Genomic DNA, 26,664 nt, shown 5'->3' on the forward strand with positions numbered 1-26,664 from the left:
GGAAGTTGAAGATGGAGGTCCCCAGTGATTTGGTATATGGTGAGGACCCCTCTTCCTGGTCTGCAGACGGCCACCTTCTTGCTATGTCCTCATATGGCAGAGACCAGTCTAGTCTCTCTTTTCTTCTAAGGATGCTAATCCCATCACGGGGCCCCACCCTCATCCTAATTGCCTGTAAGTTGGAGGGGAGCAGGTGGATGGGGTGGGGCAGATGTAAGACCACCCTGAGACTATCTCACACTCAGACACCCGCTCCAAGGGTTCTTGGCGTCAGTCACTCCCCATACAGAGCTCATCCTCTGAGTGCCACTCGCTGGTCGGGCAAACAGGGCCTGGCCCATGCAGGCCCCCTGCCCCAAAGCCAAGGAAAGAAAGTGAAGTTGCTCAGTCATGTCCGACTCTTTGCGACCCCATGGACTGTAGCCTACCAGGCTCCTCCATCATGGGATTTTCCAGGCAAGAGTACTGGAGTGGGGTGCCATTGCCTTCTCCAGGGGATCTTCCTGACCCAGGGATAGAACCCAGGTCTCCTGCATTGTAGGCAGACACTTTACTGTCTGAGCCACCAGCCCCTCCCCAAATCCAAGGCTATCAAACAGTGACAACTTCAGACCTAGTGGGCTCTGTCCTTACAGAAACTCAGAGCTGGTAGGGCAGGGGAGGGGCCCAAGGCCAGCTGGATCCAGCCCCACTGACCTTGCCCACCGACCCTCACTCTCGCCCACAGAGCCTCCTTCAGGTTTGTTCCCATCAGCCATCAGCTCCAGGAACCCCTGTTCCATCCTGTTACAGGGACTTCTGCTTCGAGAAACATAGACAGCAAGTGCCAGTCTCCCTGGAGAGAGTGATGCGGCAGCTCCCTGGGGACAGACAGGGAGTCGGTTCGACCTGCAAACCAGCCACGAGGAAATCTCTGTGACTTTCGGGTGAAACTCAGCACCGTGGCTGTGGGGTGGGCCTGGGCCTCGGCTCTTCTGGCAAGTAACTGAACTCACTTTCCAGAGGGGCACAGGGCTAGTTTTGCAGCCACGTGGGTCTCCTGCCTCTGGAGGGTGATCCTGGGCCCGTCACCCCCACGTGAGAGGCAGGTGGACAGCAGTAGCTGAGTGTGGCAGGCGGGTCTCTGCCATCGGGTCAGCACTGACACCTGAGGGCCCTCCTACTCCAGGGTCAGCCCCTCAGCCCCCTGAAGGTCAGCGATGCTGGGCCCCTCGCAGCTGCCTGGCGGTGGCCCTGGAGACAAGCTCCTGAACCCCTCGCCCGCCTGCCCCACGGGGAGGGATGCTGCACTGGGGCTCAGCTCATATCCGTGCATATTTAAGGGGGACCTTCCCAGGACATCGGCAAGCTCCCCACATCCCTCCCAGAGATCCATTTGTTAAAATAAACCAGGCGAGATCAGAGGTTGGCTCAGAACGAAACCACGCCTAATTGGGTTCAAAGATATTCAGACGGACGGAAACAGGAGACGGGGGAGGGCGGGTGTGCCACAGACACACAGGACAAGAGTGGGAGGCCCAGGGCTGCACCACGAGGAGGCCCTCCGCAGCCCGGGCCTCCAGTGGTCCCAGCAGCAGGCCATGAGCAGCAGCTCTGGGGGGCTGTGAGGATTAATTTGGGGACCTCTGGGGCACCCCATCCGTGCTTTCTTTCAGCTTGTGCTTGCGAAACAGGCTGTAGAGGACTCGCAGCGTGCTCTTGGCGTCCTTGTTCACGATGTCTGCGGGTCAGGAGAGAGCAGGGCAGTGGTCAGATCCAGGAGGGGGTGACCAACCATCTGGGTTTCCCCTAAACTGAGGGGTTTCCTGGGACACAAACTCTCAGGGCTAAACCTGGCAGAACTCCTAGCAAACCAGGACAGTTGGTCAAGCGAGCCCTGAGTTCCAGGACCCGTCACAGGGCACTGCCACTGCCTCCTCCCAGGCACCCTCTCGGGGGGCCCCCAACACAGCACCTCCTCCAGACCTCGGCTCTCTGGACAGTCCATCCCCAGGGACCTTGGTCCCCCATCTCCTCCCCCTAGGACTGTCCTCCACTAGGGTGGGTGGGAACCGTGGGCACAGGGCCCCCTCATAGGAAAACTCAGCAAACACCAGGCAAGAGGCTGCACCCCCACACCGCCCCGCTCGGGGGCCCTGGCACGAGGCTGCCTGCCTACGAGAGTCCTGTACTCACCTTCAGGGTTGACAGGGTAGCTGAGGAGGCCTTCTTCCTTCAGCAGCTCCAGGGCCAGGGTGACATTGTGCAGCTACAATGACAAAACCCCATCGGATGTTGGCAAGATGATTCATCATGCAGCCAGGAGGCCACTTCTAGGGGGAAAGGCAGTCCCCAAGGAAGGTACCCAGCCCAGGCATCAGGGAAGGCTTCCTGGTGGAGGTGACACCTGGGAGTGAGTCCTGCCAGGTGAGGAGACTTTAGCCAGGGAAGGAAGCATCCTGCCTTTTCTGATGCAGCCTCGGAGCCTGTGTGCAATCGAGACTCCTTATAAATAGCTGAGTTCCATGGGTAAAGCATAGATGAGGAGACTGAGGCTCAGAGTGGCCATGGGCCCATCTGAACTCACAAAACAGAAAGTGCTGGAGTCAGGTCTGTCTCCCTCTGATGCCTGCAAAGCAGCTGGGGCTGGGGGAGCCCATCCCAGTCCCAAAGCCCGCTTCAACCAGGCCAGGAGGTTCCCATGGCAACCTAGCCAGGGGCCCGGAGGCCCAGCTGGCAGAGCAGCAGGTAAGCAAAGCCCACCCGAGGGTGCCTAGCTTGCTCCCAGTCCCCTCCTAGTGGGTCTGGGCAGATCTGGGTTGGACATCTGTGCACCAGCCCCCAACAGGTCACAAGTCACAGGTCGGACAAGGCACATGTCCTGCCTGGGCCTTGTCCCCTCCTCCGTACAAGGGGAATAGCGCATCTCCCAGCGGCCTCTCCAAGCTGCCGTGTGGACCAGTGTGATGGTGGACCCAGAACTGGAATCCTGAGGCAAGACATGAAGGTGGAATAACGAAGGCAGAGCCAAGGCCTCCCTGCAAGTTTCTGCCGCCCCAGCTCCTACAAGGGCTGGGAAGTGGGCTGTTTGGGAGGCCAGGAGCCCCTGAAAGACTCTCTCAGAGAGCGAGAGGGGCAGGCCACAGTCCTGGTCCAAGAACACGGGGCAGGGGTTGGGGGAGCATCTTCAGCCCACCCCAAGGACTCCTGCTGCCTCCCAGGCAAGGGGCAGAGTCCTCCATGACAGCTGGCTTCCTGGAGGCTGTGTGGGGACCACAGGGATCCAGTGAGCAGGGTCCTTCTCCATGGAGGAGAGTTGAAGGAGCACCAGATGGACAGAGCAGGGACTTCCCTGGTGGCCCAGTGGCTGAGACTCCATGCTGCCAATGCAGGGGCAGGGGTTTGATCCCTGATCAGGGAACTAGACCCCACGCGCCACAACTACGAGTTTGCTTGATGCAACTAAGGATTTTGCATGCTGCCGCAGCTAAGGCCTGTCACAGCCTACACAAATAAATTATTTTTTAAAAATGGACAGAGTAGCAGAGCTGCATCCAAAATGCCAGGGAGAGGATGGTGGCAGCTGGGTCACCAGCCCAGCAGGGCTGCCCCTCTAGAGCCCATCACGAAGACCAAGGCTGTCACGGGTGCCGATGTTCCCCAACAGGCAGGTCACACCTCTGGGGATGTGCAGACTGGAGGAAGCGAACCTCAGAGTGAGTGAATCAGCCCTCCACTGCCGTCCTGTCTCTGGAAAATGAGGGTTGTTACTGTTGCTATTGTTTTCCTTCTCATTAGGAGCACCATTCACAAGATGCACAGAAGGTAAATACCAGAGTGAAGACAGGACACTGGGCTGGACTCTCCCGCCTCTCAGCCCAGCCTTTGTGCTCACCTCCAAGCCTGCATCCTCACAGGATGGTCCAGGGGACAGAAGGGAAAAGGGGTCTGGGACCAAATGGCTTTAGGAAACGTTGGCTTCCATAAAGTCCTATGGAAACCCTCTGCTGCAGGACTTCTCAGTGCCTTGAATGTGTTACAATGTATCCTGAGCTTTTGGGACTATGCATGTTTCCCCAAGTGATTTCACCAAGGGATCCATTTGTCACGGAGCAGCTCACGGGACCAGTTTCTCAGAAACACTTCATTCACTGACTTTAAATATTTATTGTTAGTTGTTTATTTCTCTTAGTTGCGGCATGCAGGGTCTTAAATCTTCGTTGCGGCACGTGGGTTCTTTCAGTTGCAGCCTGTACGACCTTTAATTGCGGCAGGCAAAGTCTTAGTTACTGCATGTGAGATCTTAGTTCCCTGACCAGGGATCAAACCCAGGACCTCTGCACTGGGAGCACAGAGTCTTAGCCACCAATCCACCAGGGAAGTCCCTAAAAAATATTTACTGATCATCTGCTATGCGCTGGCCACGCAACTGGGGCAAAACCCAGACCTGCTGCCTGCCCTCGTGGAATTCATGCTGAGTATCACCGCTGTCGACCCTAGAACAACAATCACTCAAGCTTCTTCGGGTCACGCTCCTCCACGATGCTCAGTCCGACCAGGAGTAGCTGCCCCAGGCTCTAGCCCCACCCCACCAGGTCTACCCAAAGCATTAGTTTTCTTGCATGCACAGTTTGAGATGATGAAAGGAAAATGACCATGTTCTGCGGAGCTCAGAGAAGCTCACAACCCAGGAGGGTGCATTCAAATCGTTCGAGAGAGCAGTCATTGCACGTGGGAGGAAGCCGAAGGCTCCCGGCCCCGGAGTTTTAATTTCTGCAGAGCCAACAATGGCCTCGCTCCTCCAGCCCTACTCTGCTTCCAGCACTGAATAGCAGCCTCACATCGACACCACTGGCAGAGAAGGTCTGATAACGAGAAATTCAATTTCCAGAAGCCACACGACTGAGATAACAATTCCTCGGGTGTCCCACCTCCGGAAAGGGCCGCCGTTCCGCCCTTTCCAGTTGATGACCTCGTCAGCATTTTTGTTACCCATTCCTGCAGCTGAGGTTTCTTACAATAGCCCATAAAAGTGCATTCTTGGGGCCTGAGCTGAGAGGCTGCTTCTTTTCCCTCCGAAGAATGTGGCCCATCTTCAAAACGTGGTTCTGAAATCAGTGGAGTCAGCAGGCCGGCTGCACGCGGGGGCCTTGGAAGGCGGGACATTTGTCCCCGGCTTGTAACTGGGGATTAGGAGGTGAGCGAGATACTGGACGCCAGCCTTGCCATCTGGTGAAGCTCTGACCTCCGAGTGACAAACAGGGGACCCCTGTGCTCCTTTGGGTCCCAGTTCTGAGCCCCTGGTTCCATGGGGATCTGCATGAGACCCACCCCACCGGCTCCATCCTCTTCACCTTCCCTCATTGATCACACCTGGGCATCCTGACTTCTGGATAAAAGTCAGCACCATGGTCTCAGCCTCGCTCTGACACACCTAAGCCCTTGCTCTGACCCTGCAACTCTGGGTGAACCTCGTTCTTGGTCTCACCCTGATTCCGTGTCCCACGGGGCTCACCCTGGCTCCCCAGGAAGGACATGAGGCTGTAGTTTCCACTTTGTAGACGGATGAGCCTGGTCATCATTCTAACCTCAACGCTAACTGGCTTACTTGCCCTGTCTGAAGTCAGTTTCCCTGGAGAGAAACAGGAATGGAAATAGTTCCTATTCAGAGGCCCGACGCAGGAAGGAATTGGTAAGTTCATCCATGCTGCCCGTGGGCAAGCACCTCCCTGGCTGCAGTCTCGTGTCCTCTCAGCCCCGCACACGGCAGGGGTCTCTGCACCGAGGCCACAGGGCCTTGTCTGGCCAAGAGGGTGAGAAGGAAGTGACAGCAGCCCGAGTCTGAGCCTGCACCTCGTGTGTCCTGCTTCATCTCTGGGTCCCCTGCCACTGCCATGAGAAAACCATGCCATGCTCACTGCTGGTCCCAGGAGGAGGCACAGAGCTGAACCGCCCTAGTGACCCCCGCCCAGACGGCCTGGCACCCAGCCCATCCCAGATGACTGATGGAGCCTGGCCACGCCTAGAGCAGCCAAAGCAGACAACCTGCAGACCCACAAGAAGGAAGGTTCGCAGGTTTCAGCCACTGGGTATTTGGGTTGTTTGTTACACAGCATTTCCACAGCAATAGCTGACTCACACAGTGCCCAGTGAAGGTGGAGAGTCCAGTAAGTGCTGACCGCTGTTTCTACCGCAGCATCAAATACTGCACTGCTCCAGCCTGTTTGCTCTTCAGCCAATATCCCAGCTCTGGGGACTCTGAGCCCAAATCACTCTTCCAGTCAAGAGCACCCCTGCCTCCTGAGAGGGTGGAGATGAGACCCACGAAGATGGCCAAAAGAAGAACATGGGCTGAGGGTCAAGAGGTCAGCCCCAGTTCCAGCTGGGCAGCCCTGGGCATGTCCCACGGCCTCCAGGGCCTCAGTTTTCCCTTCTGTAAAATGGAAATACAACCCTGCCCTGCACTCCACCCCCCAGGAACGTGGAGTGAGAGAGAAACGGGGGTAACGGGCCTGGTGAGGCCAGACTCAGGTAAGAACTCCCTGCGAACATGGGAAGAGCTGTGGTTCAGGGGCCTAGTGGGTGCCCAGGAGCCCAGAGGGGATGAGGAGGTGGTCGAAGCCAACACCCAGCTAAGGGAGCCAGAGCAAAGCAGGAGGAAGGTGCAGCTGGGGGCACCCTGGCAAAGACCTGGAGATGGCAGAGGCCCAGGGGGCGGTGTGGACCACAGGCAGGCAGGGAGGCTGTGGCCGGGAGGCAGGCCTGGAACATTCGACAGGAACCCTGGTAGGGGAAGGGGGTCAGGCTTGCAGCCAGAAGCAGGGTCAGATGGGGTTGCTGATATGTGGGAGCCAGGCAGAAACCAAGCTTGGAACTAGGTCAGGGCAACTGGGTCAGGGCCCAGGGCCCCCTCCCACCCCCCACCTCCCCAGGGAAGGCCTTGAGATCTGAACCATCCTCAGGGCCACAGGTACATCAAAGGGATGGAAATCATTCCTTTTCCCAGAAATCCCAAAGGCTGGCACTGGGAACTGGCACCCAGCCCTGCCTGGTGTCCCTTCTCTACAGAGGGAGAATGGAGTACCCTCCTGCCCTGGGCTGTCTGCTGCTGAACCAGCCAGAGGGACCTTGGTGTGGACAGAGTTCAGAGAGGGCCACCTGGGGTCCTGGGAGGGATGAGGGGACAAGGGACCACGTGCCCCTGGATGCTTCCACCTTCATGATACTCCAAACCCTTTCCTGTTATTTGTGTGGTCTGAGGGGCAGCAACCCACCCCCGTGTTCCTGCCTGGAGAATCCCATGGACAGAGGAGCCTGGCAGGCTGTTGTAGTCCATGGGGTAGCAAAGAGTCAGACACTTTGAGCGACTGAGCACAAAGGCCAGCAGGGCAGGGACTGTGAGCCCATTTTAGCCAAGAAGCCTGAGATGCCAGCAGTGAGCTGGTGGTGGATTGAGGGCCAGAGCAGAGGCTTTGTCTCTCTGCCAAGTCTGCCGAGACACGCAGCTCAGGACTGGAGTGAACCCTGCCCTCAGGGGCCTCAGTTTCCTCCTGTGGAGACTCATGAGCATCCCTTCCCTTCACCGGCAGGTGTCCCACATGGAAAGGACATTCCCAGAAGGGGAACAGACTGCACAAAAGCCCACAGGTGAGAGAGCTTGAGGAGCTCAAGGAACTGCAGAGGCTCCACATGACAGGCCTGGGGGAGGGGGAGGGAGGAGCCCCATGAGGGCCCAGAAGCTGGGAGCAGTCAGGCCGATGCCCTGTCCCTTCCACCAGCATCAATCTCACCATTGTCCTTCCCCAACTCAGGCATAGACACCCCATCCCATCCCCGCCTGGGCTAATGCAGCCATCTCCCAACCAGCCCCCCAGACTCCAGGGTCTACGTGGGAACTCCTGACTGCCACGAGGCCAGAACCCCTGCCACCTCTGATTCTTTGATGATGCTATCCCCTCCCCTGGGGTTTCCCAAGCCCTTCAGTCAACTTCAGGGGCCACCTCTCATGCAAGGCCTCTCCTGATTCCTGCAGATCGTACTAACCGCATTTTCTTGCATTCAGGTTCCCCACCAGCCCACCCACCATGAGCCAACACATTTCACTGCAGCCTGGAAGACCAGATATCACTGAGAGCACAGTGTTTATAGACTGAGGAGTCCTTGAAAGCAGGATCTGTGTTGGATCATCTTTATGGCCATAGGGCCTGACACCAAGCAGGACCTCAGAAAATGACGGATCAGGTGCATGGGTGAATGGGTGGGTGGACAGGTAGACGGATGGATGCTGGATGGATGGATGGATTATGTGTGGATGGATGATAAATGGATGGGTGGATGGATGATGGTAGATGGATGGATGAGTGGATGGATGATAGATGGGTGGATGATGGATGGATGGAAGGATGGATAGATGAATGGGTAGGTGGATGGATGGGTGGGTGGGTGGGTGGATGGTGGATGGATGGATGGATGATAGATGAATGGATAGGTGGATGGATGAGTGGCTGGATGGATGGATGGGTGGATGGATGATGTGTGGATATGGATGATGGATGGATGGAAGGATGGATAGATGAATGGGTAGGTGGATGGATGGGTAGGTGGGCGGATGGATGGTGGATGGATGGATGAGTGGGTGGGTGGAAGGATGATGTGTGGATGGATGATGGATGGATGGGTGGATGGATGAATGGATGGTGGATGAATGAGTGGATGGATGGATGGGTGGATGGATGATAGATAGATGAATGGGTAGGTGGATGGATGAGCGGGTGGCTGGATGGATGGATAGGTAGATGAATGTATGGATGGATAAATGGGTAGATGAACTGGGTGGATGAGTGAATCAGCAAGTCAATGGATAGGTGTAAGAGTCTGCAGGTGAGATTGGTGGGTGGATGGGCAGACATATGGACAACCAAAGTTTCCTTCACCCTTTACTTCACCTGTAAGGGAATGAATTAAGACTGATCATGCCAGTTTCCTAGATCTGGGCACTCAGAGGAAGAGGGGGAAAGGAAAATCTTTGCAAAAACTTACCATTTCTGCAGGAGAGCTGGGAGTGAGATAGAATTCCTTCAAGTGCAGGAAGAAGCCTTCCAGCTGTCCAATCAGCAAGAGTAAGATGACGCCATCTGCAAACTACAAAGGAGGGGACTGAAGACAGGCCGCCTGGAGGATCCCGCTCTGCCTGTTACAGGCTGTGTGACGATAGAGGTCACACAGCCTCTCTGGGCCTCGGGTTCCTCTTTGAGAAACAGGGATGACATCCTGGACCTTGCGGTGTTGTAAACAGCAGCAGGTATAAAGCAGTTATTGGCTGCCTAGCACACAGCACATGCTTGATAAGATGAGCCATTTTTACATTTTCTGTGAAATAGCCTCAAATCATTTTTTAAACCACATACTGTTCCATGAGCTACAGAGGCTCAGAAGAAAACAGAGTTAAGTGTAAAACTATTCCATCAGGGAAAGGCAGAGACCATCACACCGGGCTCATTTTGCTGGCTGCTACATTCGTATTTGTCTGTTCTGTCTGTACGTTCAGAGATAAATCCATCACCCCAGCATCACATCATATGCTAATATAATCCTATTCAATCTCTTCAAAGACACAAAACACAAGATTGAATATTGGAAGTAAGTCACCGCTAGAAGTCCTTAATGGAATTGCCTCGTAATAGGTCTGTTTCCATGCTGTTATTTTGGCCCCAAATCTTGCCTGCTAATGTGCCACTGAAATACCGGGGACTTTAATATCCCCCTTTATGCAACAGTCTCTAAATACCACTCTCACGTGTGCCATTTATTCTGCAAACACCTTTATTTTGCCAAATGAGACATAAAGATGAAACAGGCAGAATGTAAACCCAAGACATCATCTGTTCATACCCACATAAAACACAATAAAACCACAACTTTTCATTGTGTGTCCACTGTGTGTCAGTGAAGCAAAAGTCGCTCAGCCGTGTCCAACTCTTTGCGACCCCATGGACGGCACAGTCCATGGAGTTCTCCAGGCCAGAATACTTGAGTGGGGAGCCTTTCCCTTCTCCAGGGGATCTTCCCAACCCAGGGATCGAACCCAGGTCTCCCGCATTGCAGGCAGATTCTTTGCCAGCTGAGCTACCAGAGAAGCCCAAGAATCCTGGAATGGGTAGCCTATCCCTTCTCCAGTGGATCTTCCCGACCCAGGGGCGGAACCCAGGTCTCCCGCATTGCAGGCGGATTCTTTACCAAATGCCAGGTAATCCACAAAACGCCCGATGGTCTCCATCTCACTTGTTACTCACAGTTCTATGAGAGTGGGATCCTGCATGAGGCTCAGAGAAGTCCAGGTCCAAGGTCACACAGCTAAGATGAAGGAGGTGTGCTCAAGCCCAGGGGCAACGTGGGCCCACCTGGCTTCAGAGTCTGCCACCTCTACCCTGCTGTGTCATCAGACCACGTCACACACGGGCTTCTCATGTGGCCACCGTGCAAGGTGCTGATGGCGCAGCCTGGGTTCAAGTCCCAGCTCTACCACTTGGGCTTCCCAGGTGGCGCTAGTGGTAAAGAACTCGCCCGCCGCTGCAGGAGACATAAGAGACGGGTTCGATCCCTGGTCGGGAAGATCCCTTGGAGAAGGGAATGGCAACCCATTCCAGTATTCTTTGCCTGGAGAATCCCATGGACCAAGGAGCCTGGCGAGCTACAGTCCATGGGGTTACATAGAGTCAGACACGACTGAGTGACAAGCACCACTTAGTCACTGTGTGACCTTGGAAAAGTTCATTAACCTCTCCGTGCTTAATGTGCTTATCTGTAAAATGGGATAGTAGCAGTTCCCACCTAAGGAGGCTGTTGGGAGGAGTTGGTGAGCTGACACATGCAAAGGGCTTTGCTCACAGCCGGGCACAGGGCAGGGCTTCATCGGATTTGGCTCCAGGCACAGGGCTACATAAACCCTGTTCCCCCCTGGCTAATGACAGGCTGTGTCTGAGACATCAGCAGCTCCAGCTAAGCTCACCATTAGCCATTTGATGACCTCGCCACTGGTCCCCCCAGACCATGTTGTGTAAACAGAAGCCAGGTAGCCCGAATCCTGCACCACCATGTCCAGTTAACGCCACTGGGCTCCAGCAAGCTCCACTGCTGTGCTGAGGGGCCTGGGCTGGCCATCGGCTTCCCTGCCCCCAACTGTGTTAAGGGAAATCAGAGGCATAAAGTTCTGGTGGGAGGCCACGGTCCACCGCAGGAGGCTGACAGCTCAAGATTCTATTCCTGCCCCGGGACTGTTCAGCGTCATCAGCACTGTGGACCAGGAGACTCGGGAGCCCTCGGACACGGGGCTGTGCTGGCACCCACAACCCCACCAGGCATACGTGTGTGCATGCTAAGTCTCTTCAGTCATGTCCGACTCTGCGATTCCAGGCTCCACTGTCCATGGAATTCTCCAACAAGAATACTGGAGTGGGTGACCATGCTCTCCTGCAGGGGATCTTCCCGACCCAGGGATCAAACCCAGATCTCTTACATCTCCTGCACTTGCAGGCAGGTTCTTAACCACTAGCACCACCAGGGAAGACAATGCAATTAGACAGGGGACGCTTGTGTGTTTTGAGTCATCGTATAGCATAGTCCAAGATTAGTTTGGGGGAAAACGAGCTGCAAGGCAGTTGTTCCACAATGAAAGTGATTAACAGCACAGACAAACCCTGAGGTCCTCACTTCACAGGACCATTGTCCTGCCCCTGATTGGCGATGCTGCCTCCATGCAACACCCCCATTGAAGAGGAGGACCCCAGGTTTCTGAGAGGTGACACCCCGGGTCACACAAGGTGGGCCAGGCTCCCGGTGGGCCCTGCCGAACCCTCTCCCTTTGGCCTTTCCCGACCCTGGACCCTGCAGCCGCATCCCTACCTGAGTGTCTAGATTCTGCACGGACAGGCCCAAGCGGTCCAGCTCCTGGTTGACGAACTTCACGATGGCCTGTCCAGGGAAGAACCGAGGCGTCAGGCCCCCAGCTCAGGTTTGCCACCTTCCCACTCAGGGTCACAGAAAGCTTCTCCCCTCTGCCGCGTGGCACCCAGCACAGCAGCTGCAGAGTGAGAGCCAGATTCCTCCCCCTTTGCCCTACCCTCTCCCCCAGACCCAGGTCAGGTGGGCGGCGGGGGGGCGGGCGGCAGGAGGCACTCTTGGAACTTTGATCTCTACCTCTTTGACTGCGTTCACCTTCTCTGGAGCCAGCTTAAATAATTCATCAAAGACGTCCTCTGCAGACAGATCCAATAAACACCTCATTACGATGCTATTATCTTTGTGCCAAACAGGGACTTCTTTTCCACCAAAGTTTCTCAGAAGAATCAGTCCAGAGAGAGATGTAATTTTATCCCAAGTAAATAAGTAAGTGTTAGTTGCTCAGTCGTGTCCGACTCTATGACCCCATGGACTGTAGCCCACCAGGCTCCTCTGTCCATGGGGACTTTCCAGGCAAGAATACTGGAGTGAGTTGCCATGCCCTCCTCCAGGGAATCTTTCAATCCAGGGATCAGACCCATGTCTCTTATGTCTCCTGCGTTGGCAGAGAGGTTCTTTACCACTAGCGCCACTTGGAAAGCCCAGCTGGGCACACAATAGGTCTTAAATAAACAGTCATCATTTCTAGCGTGGACACCACCCCATCCCCTGGGAACTCGCCCTGCCTCCCCGCAGTTCCCTGCTCCACCCAGCAGTCCACAGGAGCTGCCATGGGTGGCTGAAAAGGGGCCAGCCCCAGACTGACTCCTGGCCCAGAGGTCTCCTCCCCAGCATCTGTGGAGTGGCAGAATAAGGGCATCCAGCCCTTGCAGAGAGGCTGAAATCCCCGCAGTGCACAGAAGGCCAGCACCCTCAGCAGCTGAGTCAGGCCCACGGGAGCATCTTAGCAACTCAGGCCCCTGGTCCAGACTCAGAGGCACCAAGTCCTCAGACTCAGGCCGTTTCCCACCAACTGCATTCCTGCCATGAGCAGCTAACATGCCTCCCTGGGGAGGCTGGTCCTCAAGGCACTGAACACCCAAACTGGGTAGAATTTACCTCTTGATTCTGCAGCCAGCTACTGTGTGAGTCTGAACAAGTCATTTCACCTCTCCATACCTCAGTTCCCTCATTAGTGAAGGGGAGAATAAGCAGCACCAGACCACACTATGTAGGTTAAAATGCCCCATAAACGGACAAACATGGCAGAAATGCCACTGAGCCCCCCCAGACCTCTTGGCCTATGGTTAGTGAAACTGTGCCCCTGAAGGAGCCACTCTGATGACCCAGGCTAGAACACGATGGACACTCTAGACACGGTGTTAGGAAGCCTTGTTCCGTGTCCCTGCCCCTCACTGTGTGACCCAGTCTCATGCAGCCCCCTAACAAACACTGCTCCCTGGGAAACCCCAGGTCCTCGGGCTGCCCCTCCACCTGCCCACACACAGACATCTCACCAGACCGGCCTTCCTGGTACCTCCCTTCTCCCACTCAACCTTTCTCAGTCCTTGCTTTCAGAAGCCCCTCACAGGTCATATTGCCTCCTCTGCAGGTGAGAACCCCCTGTCTATACAGCTGTGTTCCAAGTGGGGAAGGTTCAGGGAGGAAAAATCATATTTAGATGGATGGATGGATGATGAATGGATGGGCTGGTGGATAGATGAATGGATGGGTGAATAGATGGATGGATGGATGGATGGATGGATGAGTCGATGGATGCATAGATGGATGCATGCATAGATGGATGACCAACCGCCAGCTGGCCAGGTGGACTGACTAAGGAATAAATGAATGAAAGAAGGAATGGCTGAGTCAATCAGTCAATTGGTGAAGAACTCTGTCTCAAAAACAGCAGCCAAAGTAGTGAACAATCACTATTAAGCACTTTCTCTGTGCTAAGCACGTCCACAAAGTACCTTTTAACCCCTGCCACCAGCCTAAGAGGTGGGTGCCATTATTAACCCCATTTTATAGATGAGGAAACTGAGGCACAGACAAGTTCAGTCACTCGCCCAAGTTCACGTGGCTAATAAATGGGGGAATTGGCATTTGAACCCAGGTTGCCTGGCCCCAGAGCCCACACGCTGAACAATCCACAGGTTTCACCACCGATGGGAATTAAAAATCTCTCTACCCATATGAGCAGCATCACGAGAAGGAACAGCCAAATCCACGGGCAGACAGACAGAAGGGAGGACAAAAGGACAAGAGGGCTGGAGATACACATGCATGCATGCTAAGTCGCTTCAGTCGTGTCTCTTTGCGACTGATGGACTGTGGCCCGCCAGGCTCCTCTGTCCCTGGGATTCTTCAGGCTGAATACTGGAGTCGGTTTCCTCGCCCTCCTCCAGGGGATCTTCCCGACCCAGAGATCGAACCTGCATCTCTTACGTCGCGGACCACAGAGGAACTGTGAGCGCACCCAATCATCCACCAGTCATAATGCCATGTCTGCCTCAGCACATACCCAGCAGAAAAAGATTTCCCTAAATTAGGAAGGTACTCACTTGATGGCTGGTCCTTGTCTGCGCTAAAGAGAAAAAGATAGGGGGTGGGGGTGGGGAGAAAGCAAACACACGGTTAAAAAAAAACAACAACTTCAGAGACGTAGTGTCTTTGTGTGACAAGACCTGGCAGAGGCAAGGCTGACAGAGAAACTTGCAAGCTCCCTTTTCCTGGCAGTTCCGTAAGCAGGCAGGGCCCTCGTGGGAAGCAAATGGCAGAGGTCCAAACCTCCCCCTGAGGCTCCCACACCTAGAAATGCCTGAATTGTGTTGTTTTTGTGGTTGCTGTTTTAGCTGTGCTATGCTTGCTAAGTCGCTTCAGTCGTGTCTGACTCTTTGCGACCCCATGGACTGTAGCCTGCCAGGCTCCTCTGTCCGTGGGATTCTCCAGGCAAGAAAACTGGAGTGGGTTGCCACGCCCTCCTCCAGGGGATCTTCCCCACCCAGGGATCGAACCTGTGTCTCCTGCACTGGCAGGCAGGTTCTTTACCACCAGCACCACCTGGGAGTCTGTTGTAGTTGTGGTGGGGGCGTGTTACACGACACGATAAAAGCGCCCGAATCCTCACTTGAGAGCCAGCACATGTTTACCAATGCACACCCCTGTACGTCACCACCCCCAGCACGGCGCAGAACCTTCTAGCACCCCCAGCTGGTCCCCACCCCCTCATACCCCACAAAGGTCACTGCCGCTCACAGGTGCCTGGCTGTGTTTTCATCTGGTCTGTTGTGTTTGCAATGAAACCATGTGCACGCCCTCGTGTCTGGTTTCTTTCACCGCCTTTTTATTGTCACTGAGTGGTTTTGCCTGGACTTTGTTGTTAAGTGTTCCACACCCCCCCGCACACCCTGAAAGCTCAGTTCTGCCCGCCTTGCCCCCCCCCCACCCCCCATGCCTGGGGAAGGTTGGGCTCTCCCAGGAGAGCCAGGTGGTCCCTCTGACTGCCCGTGACCCTGGCAGGAAGCTGGGCCGAGAGGGTTGGGGGAAGCAGCCTGAGACGAAGGCCCAGGGTTCTGCACGGAGGCTGCTGCCAGGAGGGGCACAGGCCCTGTGCAGCCTGGGACACAAGCCCAGGGCCGGGGTGGGCCTCACCGAAGCGTCCGAGCTCAGCAGAGGCTGAGAAGCGTGGCTTTAGGGCTGCAAAGGGAGGAGGGGTGTGGCCACCATGACCGCTGCTAACTGCACCCTCTCTCTTAAGTTCCCCAAACTTGTTCTCAGAGCCTAAAGCTTCGGCATAGATGGGTCAAGACAGATGATGTGGAGGGCATCTAGCCTCATCAGGTGGGAGGGGAACAGGCCTTCTTCCTGGGGTGTCACTGGGAAGGCAGATGCGCCAGGCCTCACTGGCAGGATGGGCCAACAGACGTCTGCTGCCTCCACCCTGGCCATGCCTGGCCCACACACCTCCGCCACAGACATTACCTGCCATCAGCTTGCAGGGGTTCGAGCCCGTCACCCTAGCCTGGCCCCAGCGGACACCCAGGAGGTGTAGACCCAGAAGGACCTCAGGGCTGGGGGCACAAAAGAGGGGAAGGTCCCTTTACGTGCATCATCTATAACCCTCACGACAGGCCCAACAAGTAGGAAAGGGGGGTCCCCCTTTATCAAAGGCCTGAAGAAGCTCGGAGAAGGGGAGTGACTTGCACAAGGACGCAGAGCTCATACCAGGCTGAGCTGCGACCTCAGCCCAGGCAGGGCTGGCTGCCCAGTCTACAAGCAGGAGACAACTGAACTCGCCCAGCTGGGCCTCTGAGAGCTAAATGGGTCAAGGGAGCTGAAACAGCCCAGTGCCCTGCACACAGTAGGCCTTCGGGAAGGGTTAGACAAGAAAGAAGAATCCACAGCTTTCCTGGAAGAAACCCACTCTCAGGCCAACCCAGAAAGACCTTTGGACCAGATGGGGTGGGCGGCAAAAAGGGGAAGCCAGGCAGTGGCCCCTGGCAGGGTCTGGGGAAATGCAGGCCTGCGGGCGGAGCGGGGCCCCTCTGCAGTTCTGGCAGCTTTGCAAGGATGAGAGACATTCTAGCCGGACCAGGCGGAGATTCTACAATTCACAGAGTGGAACCTGCGGCCCAAACCCAGGGGCCTGCTGCAGGGCCAGCCCCCCACCCTTCCCACCCCTGGAACCTGGGCAGGTGTCCCAAAGTGTGAGCCCACGGGTGGCAGGGGGACCCTTGGCTGAGGTCAGTTACAATCTCCACCACAGGGGAGTCCAGGAATGCAAAATGGCCAGGTCTCCCTGGAGAGAGATGCAGCTGGCGGTGTTGGAGGGCTTGAGGGGAAAGGCACAGGGTACATGCATGGCTTCCTTTACCACCCAGGCTGTTGGGAGTTTTGGCCACAGGCCAGCTGGCCCCACGCCACTGAGACCCTTCTAAAGGCTCACCCAGCCTGCAGTTCAGAGGTGCCTAACAGCAGCCCCCCTTCTCCCTGGACCCCAGGACCCTGTGGTTGCCTTGTTGCAGAGCCCACGTGCACGGCCCTGACCCTGATGTGTTTCCAACCCTGCCATGGAGCGTGTGCAGTGAAGGTGGGTATAGGCGGCTCTCCCGGCCAGGACTCCATGGGCCGGGCAGCACTTAGTAGGGCCGGCAGAGTGAGGACCCTGCCCAAGAAGGTCAGGCAGGTCTGCCCCTGCCCCGGGGCCCACTGCCCACTCCCGAGAAAGCCCAGCGCCCCCGCCCTGCCTCACCCACACTCAGTGAGCTGCTCCACCGATTTCTCCGACTTCAGGCCGCTCTTGGTGCGCTAGGAGAGAGAACGGGGGGCGTAATGGAGTAGCCACAGAAAATTTTAGGGCTTGTGACTGCCGCCAGAGGAGACTGGAGGGCCCAAAGCTGCCCCGAGGAACCCAATTCACCCTGCCGCATCTGCTCCTCAAGGCGGCCTCCCTCCTGGGCAGCCCTTGTGAGACCAGCTTAACTGTCCTTCTTCCCACGGGCCCTGAGCCCGACAAAGAGGGGGGACTGTGTCTGCCTCGGTGCCCAGGTATCCCCAAAGTCCACTCAGTGTCTGGCTCACAGGGCGTCAATGGACACGTGTTTACCTGATAACATATAAGTGACTGGCTGGGTGAATAAATGAGTAGGTGGATGAATGAATGGGTGAATGGGAAGGTTAATGAATGAGTGGGTGGGTGAGTGGATGACTGAATGGATGAGTGGGTGGTTGGATGAATGGGTGGGTGAATGGATAAATGAATGGATGAGTGGCTGGGTGAATGAATGGTTGAGTGGGTAGATGAATGAACGGATGAGTGGGTGGGTGGGTGAGTGGATAAATGAATGGATGAGTGGGTGGGTGAATGAATGGATGAGTGAGTGGGTGGATGAATGGGTGGGTGAATGAATGAATAGGTGAATGCATGAAGGAATGAAGTCACCTCTGATTTACATATAGCCATAGAATTCGTTAGTGGTTTTGAAAAAGTCAGGATGCATTCTCATGAGTTTGGCTGGACTTGGCATATTCTGCCTTCTGGGATGAGGGAAGCTGGCTGCTCCCCAGGCGCCCAGGAGGTGGGGGTGGGGAGAGTGGATAGCAGGCATGGGGGGCCCTGTTGGTGGTACTCAGGGTCTGTCTGAGAGAGAAGGCACAGACTCCTGGGCCGTCAGCTACAGCGCAAGTCCACACGTGCTGGAGAGGGAGCGCTCAGTAGATGCTGGAACCAAAAAGGCCCCTGGGGCCACTCTCACACCCATGCATTGGTAGACAAGGTCGTCACAGCGGGAGGGCAGCGGCGGTGGCCCAGGGTGTGAAGGCTCCAGAGGGCCGTGAATAGATGGTCACTTACGGCCCACGTGGTAGCCATCAGCCAGGACCTTCAGGACACCCCAGGCAGGTGTCATCTGCTGAGTAAGTGGGGCTGACCGGTCCACAGACCTCGTCGTGGCCTGGCCTGGACTCTGCATCTCTTGCCCACAGCTCAGGCCCAGCTCCCCAACCGTCCTGGTGGGACCTGGTGTTTCTCCCGGCTCCCTGGAACTCACCCTGGTTCAGCCCCCGCACTGTGCGGCACCCACCCCCTGGTCTAGAGTGTGGTGACGCAGCCTCGAGATGCCCGACCTGCACGCAGGCATCCTCCGGGGCCCGCCCCTTACCTCCATGATGATCACCTCCACCTGCACGTTGGTCGGGAGGGGCAGGTCGGGCTGGAAGCGCTTGGCCAGGGCCACGAGGAGATGCAGGGTGGCCAGCAGGTCCTTGTTGAAGATACCTGGGAGGAGACGGGGGCACGAAGTCAGGGCCCCTGGGATACCCAAACCCGGGGCCACGCGGTGGGCTCCTTATTGTCTCTACCACCCTCTGCAGCCCGAGGAGCTCGGTGTCCAGTCATCAGGGGAGCAGAGGTCTGGAAATCTACATTCAGAACCTAAAAATAGTCTCACTTGCTCCGGTCATCCTTTCTGCAAATACAGCCCAAGGGCACGAGCCATGTCTGGAGGGAACTTTCACACACAGATGTTCACTGCAGCGCTGTTTAAACAACTAAATGTCCTACGGCAGGGCCCCGGCTGAACAAATTGTTAGATCTGAGCTGAACGTGACCTGATTTAGGGGCTTTGCTGGTGACTCAGACAGTAAAGAATCCACCTGCCATGCAGGAGACCTGGGTTCAATCCCTGAGTCAGGAAGATCCCCTGGAGAAGGGAAGAGCAACTCAGTTCAGTATTCTTGCCTGGAGAATTCCATGAACAGAGGGGCCTGGTGAGCCTGACGACCTGACTTGGGGCCAACATGACAAGCATCAGTTATTGAATGTGAGACTTGAAACGCAGTGGCGAGAATAATGACGGGGGCCTAACAAAAACTGACACGGAACTATATTCAGCGTCCTGTGATAAACCATGATGGAAAAGAATATTTAAAAAGAATGTATACATATGTATAACGGAGTGACTTTCCGGTACAGCAGAAATTAACACAATGATATAAACCAACCATACTTTAAACAAAAGGAGAAAAAAGGGGGTTTGAAAACTGTTACCACCTCACCTTTCATACTGTTTCCTACACCTACTTCTGCTTTACTGACTACGCCAAAGCCTCTGACTGCATGGATCACAACAAACTGTGGGAAATTGTGAAAGAGATGGGAATACCAGACCACCTGACCTGCCTCCTGAGAAACCTGTATGCAGGTCAGGAAGCAACAGTTAGAGCCGGACATGGAACAATAGACTGGTTCCAAATCGGGAAATAAGTACATCACAGCTGTATATGGTCACCCTGCTTATTTAACTTCTATGCAGAGTACATCATGAGAAATGCTTGGCTGGAAGAAGCACTAGCTGGAATCAAGATTGCCAGGAGAAATATCAATAACCTCAGATATGCAGATGACACCACCCTTATGGCAGAAAGTGAAGAGGAACTAAAAAGCCTCTTGATGAAAGTGAAAGAGGAGAGTGAAAAAGTTGGCTTAAAGCTCAACATTCAGAAAACGAAGATCATGGCACCTGGTCCCATCACTTCATGGCAAATAGATGGGGAAACAGTGGAAACAGTGACAGACTTTATTTTGGGGGGCTCCAAAATCACTGCAGATGGTGACTTCAGTCATGAAATTAAAAGAGGCTTCCTCCTTGGAAGAAAAGTTATGACCAACCTAGACAGCATATTAAAAAGCAGAGACATTACTTTGTCAACAAAGGGCCGTCTAGTCAAGGCTATGGTTTTTCCAATAGTCATGTATGGTTGTGAGAGTTGGACCATAAGGAAAGCTGAGCACCGAGGAATTGATGCTTTTGAACTGTGGTGTCGGAGAAGACTCTTGAGAGTCCTTTGGACAGCAAGGAGATCCAACCAGTCCATCCTAAAGGAAATGAGTCCTGAATATTCATTGGAAGGACTGATGCTGAACTTCAATACTTTGACCACCTGATACGAAGAACTGACTCATTGGAAAAGACCCTGATGCTGGGAAAGATTAAAGGCAAGAGGAGAAGGGGATGACAGAGGATGCGATGGTTGGATAGCATCACCGACTCGATGGATATGAGTTTGAGTAAACTCTGGGAGTTGGTGATGGACAGGGAGGCCTGGCGTGCTGCAGTCCATGGGGTCTCAAAGAGTCGGACACGACTGAGTGACTGAACTGAACTGACCACCTCACCACCCAACCTTGGAGAGGCTATTTCAACTCCTTCTAGTCTCAGTTTTCTCATCTGGAAAATGGGCAGGATGAAGAGGTTGGAATGGCAGGAAATCCTACCAAGTGGCTAACTGGGTGGGACTTTGCACACTCGTTTCTTACAAGCAGGCACTGCCGATGCAACTTAGATAAGTTAACAAAGCAGGCAGGCAGCACCGGTCCAACAAGGCAGCTGAGCTCGTGTGCGGTGCTTGGGAGTCGGGGAGCCGTGGCAGCCCTATGGAGAAGGCTGCCTTCATCATCCTCGTGCTGGGCTTCGAGGCAGCCCTGGCCCCTGGGTAAGGGCACTGTAATTCTGCCTCCTTGCCTGCCCGCTCCCAACCCTCTCCACACCAGCCCCACACACTCTCCACACTCCACTTGGCCTGTGGCTCCTCCAGCCGCAGGCTCTGGTCCACAGACTCCAGGACCGCCGTGAGCTTGCGCCTCTGGCTGGCTGCGGTCAAGGCGATCTCCTCCACGTCCAGCTTGAGTCCGCTCAGCTTCTCTGAGGACCAGAGAAAGAGGAGTGGGATGGAGGGAAAGGGTGGGAAAGGCTGGGGGGGTGCAGACAGATGGGGCTCCTGACAGGGGACCCACAGCCAGTCCACTTCCTCCAGGCAGTCACGGGGCATGCTGGTTATGTGGCTGGGCAAGCCCGGCTCTCTGGAGACACCCCCAGCCCACTCCACCTTGACCAAGACCCTGTGCCCCACCCCCTTCCTTCCACACAGTGACCCGCAGTCCTCCTCTCTGCGGGGCAGTGTGGTCTAGTGGTTAAAGCCAAGACCCCTGGCTTCTCCCTCCACCATCCCCCCACCACTGTCTTCATGGTGAGACCTTGGACAAGCTACCAGGCCTTTCGGAGCTCAGTTTCCTCATCTATAAAGTGGGGATGATCACAGAACAGCTGTGCTGAGGGTTAACAGTACCTGCTCCATGGCAAGAGCTCAGGAAGCCGTGGATGGTGGGCCTGTCCTGCAGCCGTCTGCCAAGGGCTCTGCGGAGGGCGCCAAACGAGCCCCAGGCTGGCCCACTCTGCCCCCTAGGACTTCCTGGGGCTGAAAGCAGCAACTTACGGAAAAGGTGGTGCAGGATGAGCCCGTCGAAAATGTCCTCCTCCAGGCTGCGGACCACAATGTGCTCTGGGAGGAGCTCAGCGTTGATCCAGTCCATCAGCACCTGTGGCCCCGAGGGACAGCTGATGGGGGGCCACTCCCCACCCGGCTTCTCGCTGGGCTCAGCTCTGCCCGCCTCCCACCAGTCAACTCCTACTCGTCCTTCAAGGCCAGGTCAAACATCGCCTCCTCTGGGAAGCCTGCTCTGATCTCCCAGGTTGTTAGGGGCCTGCTCTGGGCTCCAGCAGACCTGAGCACTTTGGGCTTTATTTTGTCCTGTGTAAGGTTTTGATAATACCGGGGTTTTAAAATCCTCTGGGGGGCGGTCAGAGGTGGTGCAGGTCAGGAGGTCTCCCTGGAGGAGGTAACAGAAACACCCCACGGAGACTAGAGGAATACTGCAGAGGAAAATGGAAGCCCCTAGCCTGTGCGCAGCTTACAGCTGAGAACTGGGTGGTGGCCGTGTGTTCCCACCACTCGGTCAGCTGTCCACTGCCCCAGGCAGCTGAGCCAGAGAAGGAGCGCGAGAGCTGGGGTCTATGACCTGGGTCCAAGCCCAGCTCCGTCACTGGCCACCGTGTGCCCCCCGTGGGTCAGGCCACTCCTGAGGCTCTGCTCCCTGGGACGCAGGTGACAGTTCACCTCTCTCAACCGCCAGGAGGCTTGCTGGGATCACGCACAGAAAGGCACACCACAGGTGCTCAGGCAAGATCCCTTCTGCAGCCACTCAACAGGCCTCCCGGGAGCCTGTGGGGTCGCCACCCACCAGCTTGAGGTTGGGGAGGGGGTGGCCCACGGTCCCAACCCCAAGAAGGTAGGAAGACTCCTCCAGAGAAAGATGGTCAGAGAAGGTTGCCGCACCTTTTGCAATTCTTCAAATTTGGGGTTATTCCGGGAAGTTGGGGGAAGGAACTTCCTCTTCTCTCCTGGAAACAGAGCGGGGCATGACACATGGATGGGGGCCTGAAGGTCAGCCCTGGAGCCAGCGTCTCGACCAAGAGGGGAGACTGGTCCTACAACTTCACACGCACACACACACACACACGCACGCACACACACATGTGCAGAAGGGCACTCAGACACACAGGCACACAAGTGCATTCACACACACGTAGATACACATTCACACATATGTACACATGCCATCACACATACACACAGACACACACACGCCCTGACCACCCAACATCCCCAGAGACCTGGGTTTCCCAGACACGCCTCGTCCTCTGCAGCCCCTTCCTTCATCCAAGTGGTTCCTGCCTACCCCAGGACACTCTTCCCCCTCACTTCTCTCATGAACACCAGCCCATCTTCAGACACCACAATATTCAAATTTGAGGAACATACATAAACTCGAAAATTATTTCTTGTCTATCTGAAATTCACATTTAACTGGACATTTTATCTGACCCTCTTTCCACATACATAAGAAGGGGTCACAGACCAGTTAAGCCCAGGTCCCTGGGCTCCAAGGGGCCGAGGCAGCGTTCAACCACGACTGCCAGGCTCCCCGGTGTGGGCAGGGCATTGAGGGCACCTGCTTCTCCACTGAGGCCCAAGACCTGGGTCAGCATCTCCTCTACATTGAAGAACCATGGAACCCACAAATGGCAGGGCCCAGGCGGACCCCTGAGGTCATCGAGTCTCAGTGGATGTGGGAGACACTGAGCCAACCCGGGGCTGGCTTTGCGCACATCCACAGGACGCATCGCCTCTGTGTTCACATCGCCCAGCTGGAGTCTTGCAGACATGCTGAAGACCTCTGAGTCCCACCCGGCCTGTGTGTTCCTCACAGGAGGACAGGCTCCGGCAAAGGCCTGGTGGCAGGGGTGGGGCGGGGGTGGCGGTGCCTGAACGGCCTTGGCCCCTTCCTGGAGCGTCCTTCCTGCCACTCTGAATCCCGCCATGTTCCAGCTCTGCCTGCCGGAATTGTAACTCCAGACCGACTATAAAACCAAAAATAAACACTTTTCCAAATCACGAAGCCCTGCCACCCTAACAGCAATTTTCCTCCTGATGCTTTTCAACCTGAAACCACTTATAAACCGAGAATGCCAGACAGTTCATGAAGCCAGCCCTGCGGCGCCGGGCTTGCGGGTCTGCAATGCCACCCTCTGTGCCTGCTTCCTCGTCTGTAAAAAGGAGGTGAGCATGCCCGCGACTACCACTCTTCAGAGTAACAGGTGAGATGCAGCTCAGCCCCCGCGCCAAGGGGACCACACAGCAGTCAGCATCCTCAACACTGTCCCCGTTAACCTGGAGAAGTGGGGTTATGCGGGATCTGGGGATAACTCAGTGGAAGGTTCCAGAAGCAGGGGCGTCAAGTATAAAGCAGGAGGTAGAGGCAGGGGCTGGACAGAACTGGGTGTTCAGCGAACCACCTGGCAGCCAAGGCAGGGCCTGATACGGCCCGGGGGGTGTCTCAGGATGCCGGCCCTGCCGCTCCGTCCCACCCGGCCCGCACCTTGTGAGAGTTCTTCCTCGGCCGGTGGGTCCTCCTTCCCAGGGAGATGCAGCAGGTCGTAGAGGGACTCCGGCTCCATCGCTGCCTTGCCGGCCCTGGGGAGGCAGGGAACCAAGGACGTCACCCCCGAGTCACCCTAAACTCGAGGTCTGCTGTTTCCTCTAGACACCAGGAGGCGCGGGGAGAGGCCGGGAGCTGGCTGGGGGTGGACAAGTCACCGTACTGCCCGGGCAAGGGGCCAGGGTGCCTGCTGAGAGGGTCGCTGGGAGCCAGTGCTTGCGGGACGGCCCACGGAAATAGGCGGCGGCTGAGGTCAGAACCTGTGCAGAGGCTTGGCGGGGAGGAGGGGTCCTCCTCGGTCGGGTGCGGAGCCGCCAGCCCACAGCCCCTCCTGAAGCACACAGGAACCTCCACCCACCCACCCCTACCCGGGCAGTAGGACCAAGGGGGCAACCCCCTGCTCAGAGCTTCTTGGATCCAGAAAACCCTCTGGCTGACCTCTGGGGGCAAATCTGCTGGAGGGGCGAGGGCAGCAGTGTGGCGGTGGTCATGTTGACAGGTGATGTCTGCAGACCAGGAGCTCCTACCGGGGCAGTGGTGGGGGACAGGCCTGTCCTCTCTGGGCCCTGAGCCTGAGTCAGGGGGCACAGAGCAGCCCCCCAGCCTCTGGGTGAGTGGACATGGGACTGGGGTGCAGGCTGGGCTCTCGGGGGTGTGGGCTGGTCCTGCCTGGCTCAAGTTCTGAGCGAGCTTCTCCATAGTGGGGCTTATCATCCTGGCCTGTCAAGGGAGCTCAGGGGTCTCTCCGCTCACCGGGAAGGGCCAGAGTTTTCAGAGCCGGCCCTCCTCATCCTCGCTGCGGGGGAGGGTGCCCGGCAGAGTCAGAGCCTCCTTCCTGCTCCCCTGGACTCACTTCCTCTCCTGACGGGTGCGGCCCCGCCCCCCACTTCCGCTCTGGCCCCTGGGCCTCCCGTAGCACTTTCAGCCCCAAACAAGACATTTGGGGCCAGGGGCCTCCTGCAACAGAAGCTGGTGGTCAGCTCTGGCCCCGGGGGAGGCCTGGCTGGATTAGCAGGGCCCAGAGCTGCCGTGAGATGGAGGCACTCACAAGATGCTGTGACATGGGCAGCCAGCCTGGGGACTCCGGGGCACTGTCTGCGGCTCCATCCTGCCCTAAATCGTGGGGGTGTGGAGAGCACAGCCACTGGGCCGACTCATCCCCCCGAATTCCCAAGCCTCCTTTTGGACGGGGTTCTGTTCAAAGGACGGGACCAGAGGAAAGGCGGGAACTAGGCCTGGGGAAGGGGGAGAGGTCAGGAGATTGGGTTCCAGGTGGGTTCCTCCTCCTGTGTGACTTTGGGCAAACAACCTCCCCTCTCTGTTCCTGATGCTCCTTTACCGGGAGGGGCTGAACCTGATGGGCGCCAAAGGCAGCAAGTGTCCACAGAGCTGGGAGCTCCCTCCAGCCATCAGCAGCCCCAGGGGCCGTCCCTTGCCAGACCTGGGCCTCCCTTTCTTCATTGGAAGACTTGGGGTGGCTGGTCTCCTTGGCTGAAGGTTAGGGGAGATGACAGGCTGGAAAGGGAAACTTTCCCTGGCTACACGAGAGCTGGGAGGGTGCCCTTCTGTCTGCCTGGGACTCTGGACTGGGGGAGTGGCCGCCTCCAAGCCTAAGAGGCAGGGGGACCAGCTGGGCGCAGGGAGTGCTCCGCCCGGCATCGTCCCCGTGGGACCTCGGCTAAGACCGGGTTCTCCCGGCCTCGTTTCCACGAGGCCTCCCAGAGCCTCCCTCTCTGTGTGCTTGAGCTCAGGCTCAGAACCGAGGACTCACCTGGCTGCTTCCTCCATGCAGGGAAATGAAGGCCACGGAGCTCAAGCGCTGGTGGTCCCCGGGTTCCAAAGCAAAGCCAGTTCCGGTGCCCTAGGTCGGCAGGGGCCGCCCTGGAGGCAGGGGCAAGCGGCTCACTTCCTCCGGGGCCTGTGGCTTCTGCAAAGCCATCCAGGCTGCGTCTGCAGGGCGCTTCCTCCTGGCGGGGCTGTAGAACCTGATGCTCTGAAAGCGATGCCACCGCAAGCCCCTCCGGAAGGCTCTGCCCCTGGGCGTATGGGCCCAGCCACACCTCCATGCTCCCCAGAGGCAGCTCAGAGCTTACATTTCTTCTTTCTGTCCCTCTCCCCTCCCAGATATGCAAACCAAGCCAGTTCCTGAGGCCAGAGGCTGGGAGTCAGCTTCCCCCGAGGCCCCAGCCCCTCCATCAGCAAGCTGTCAGAGCTGCCTCCAGGCTGTCCCTCCAGCTTCTTGTCCCCACCTGGCCAGGGCCCACCTTGTCCTCTCGCCTGGACCACACAGGAGCCTCCTAGCTGGGAACACACTGCTTGCTCAAACCCCACCTCCTACCTCTGAATTGTTCTCCATAAGCAACCAGAGGACCCCCTTCACATCTCAACTCACTTAAAACCCAACAGCG

At 56.5% G+C, this 26,664-nt stretch overlaps 1 protein-coding gene and 1 long non-coding RNA gene across 6 annotated transcripts; one reads left to right on the forward strand and one right to left on the reverse strand.

Annotated features, from left to right (window-relative positions):
* On the reverse strand, positions 1-26,664 carry PARVG (parvin gamma). Of its 3 annotated transcripts, none has more exons than XM_055565480.1 (13): positions 26,028-26,664; positions 24,197-24,291; positions 22,594-22,658; positions 21,694-21,796; positions 20,982-21,122; positions 18,582-18,697; positions 17,174-17,229; positions 14,484-14,506; positions 12,175-12,233; positions 11,881-11,949; positions 9,019-9,120; positions 2,176-2,248; positions 1-1,720 (listed from the first exon to the last, which is right to left on the reverse strand). In XM_055565480.1, exons 1-13 carry the CDS (start codon positions 26,042-26,044, stop codon positions 1,611-1,613), a joined length of 1,029 nt encoding a protein of 342 aa, XP_055421455.1. In that variant the 5' UTR covers positions 26,045-26,664; the 3' UTR covers positions 1-1,610. The 3 variants fall into 3 exon arrangements, with proteins under 3 accessions (XP_055421455.1, XP_055421401.1, XP_055421521.1); XM_055565426.1 differs by lacking the exon at positions 26,028-26,664 and adding an exon at positions 25,010-25,115; XM_055565546.1 differs by lacking the exons at positions 1-1,720; positions 2,176-2,248; positions 26,028-26,664 and adding exons at positions 8,558-8,924; positions 25,010-25,115.
* LOC129640350 (uncharacterized) lies at positions 5,408-9,362 on the forward strand. Of its 3 annotated transcripts, XR_008708787.1 has the most exons (5): positions 5,408-5,671; positions 6,176-6,510; positions 7,569-7,626; positions 8,042-8,220; positions 9,030-9,362. It is a non-coding gene; the product is annotated as an uncharacterized LOC129640350 (long non-coding RNA). The 3 variants fall into 3 exon arrangements; XR_008708785.1 differs by having other exon boundaries at positions 5,408-6,510; XR_008708768.1 differs by lacking the exon at positions 6,176-6,510.

The sequence above is a fragment of the Bubalus kerabau genome, chromosome 1 (genome assembly GCF_029407905.1).
Source record: "Bubalus kerabau isolate K-KA32 ecotype Philippines breed swamp buffalo chromosome 1, PCC_UOA_SB_1v2, whole genome shotgun sequence".
Taxonomy (NCBI): domain Eukaryota; kingdom Metazoa; phylum Chordata; class Mammalia; order Artiodactyla; family Bovidae; genus Bubalus; species Bubalus kerabau.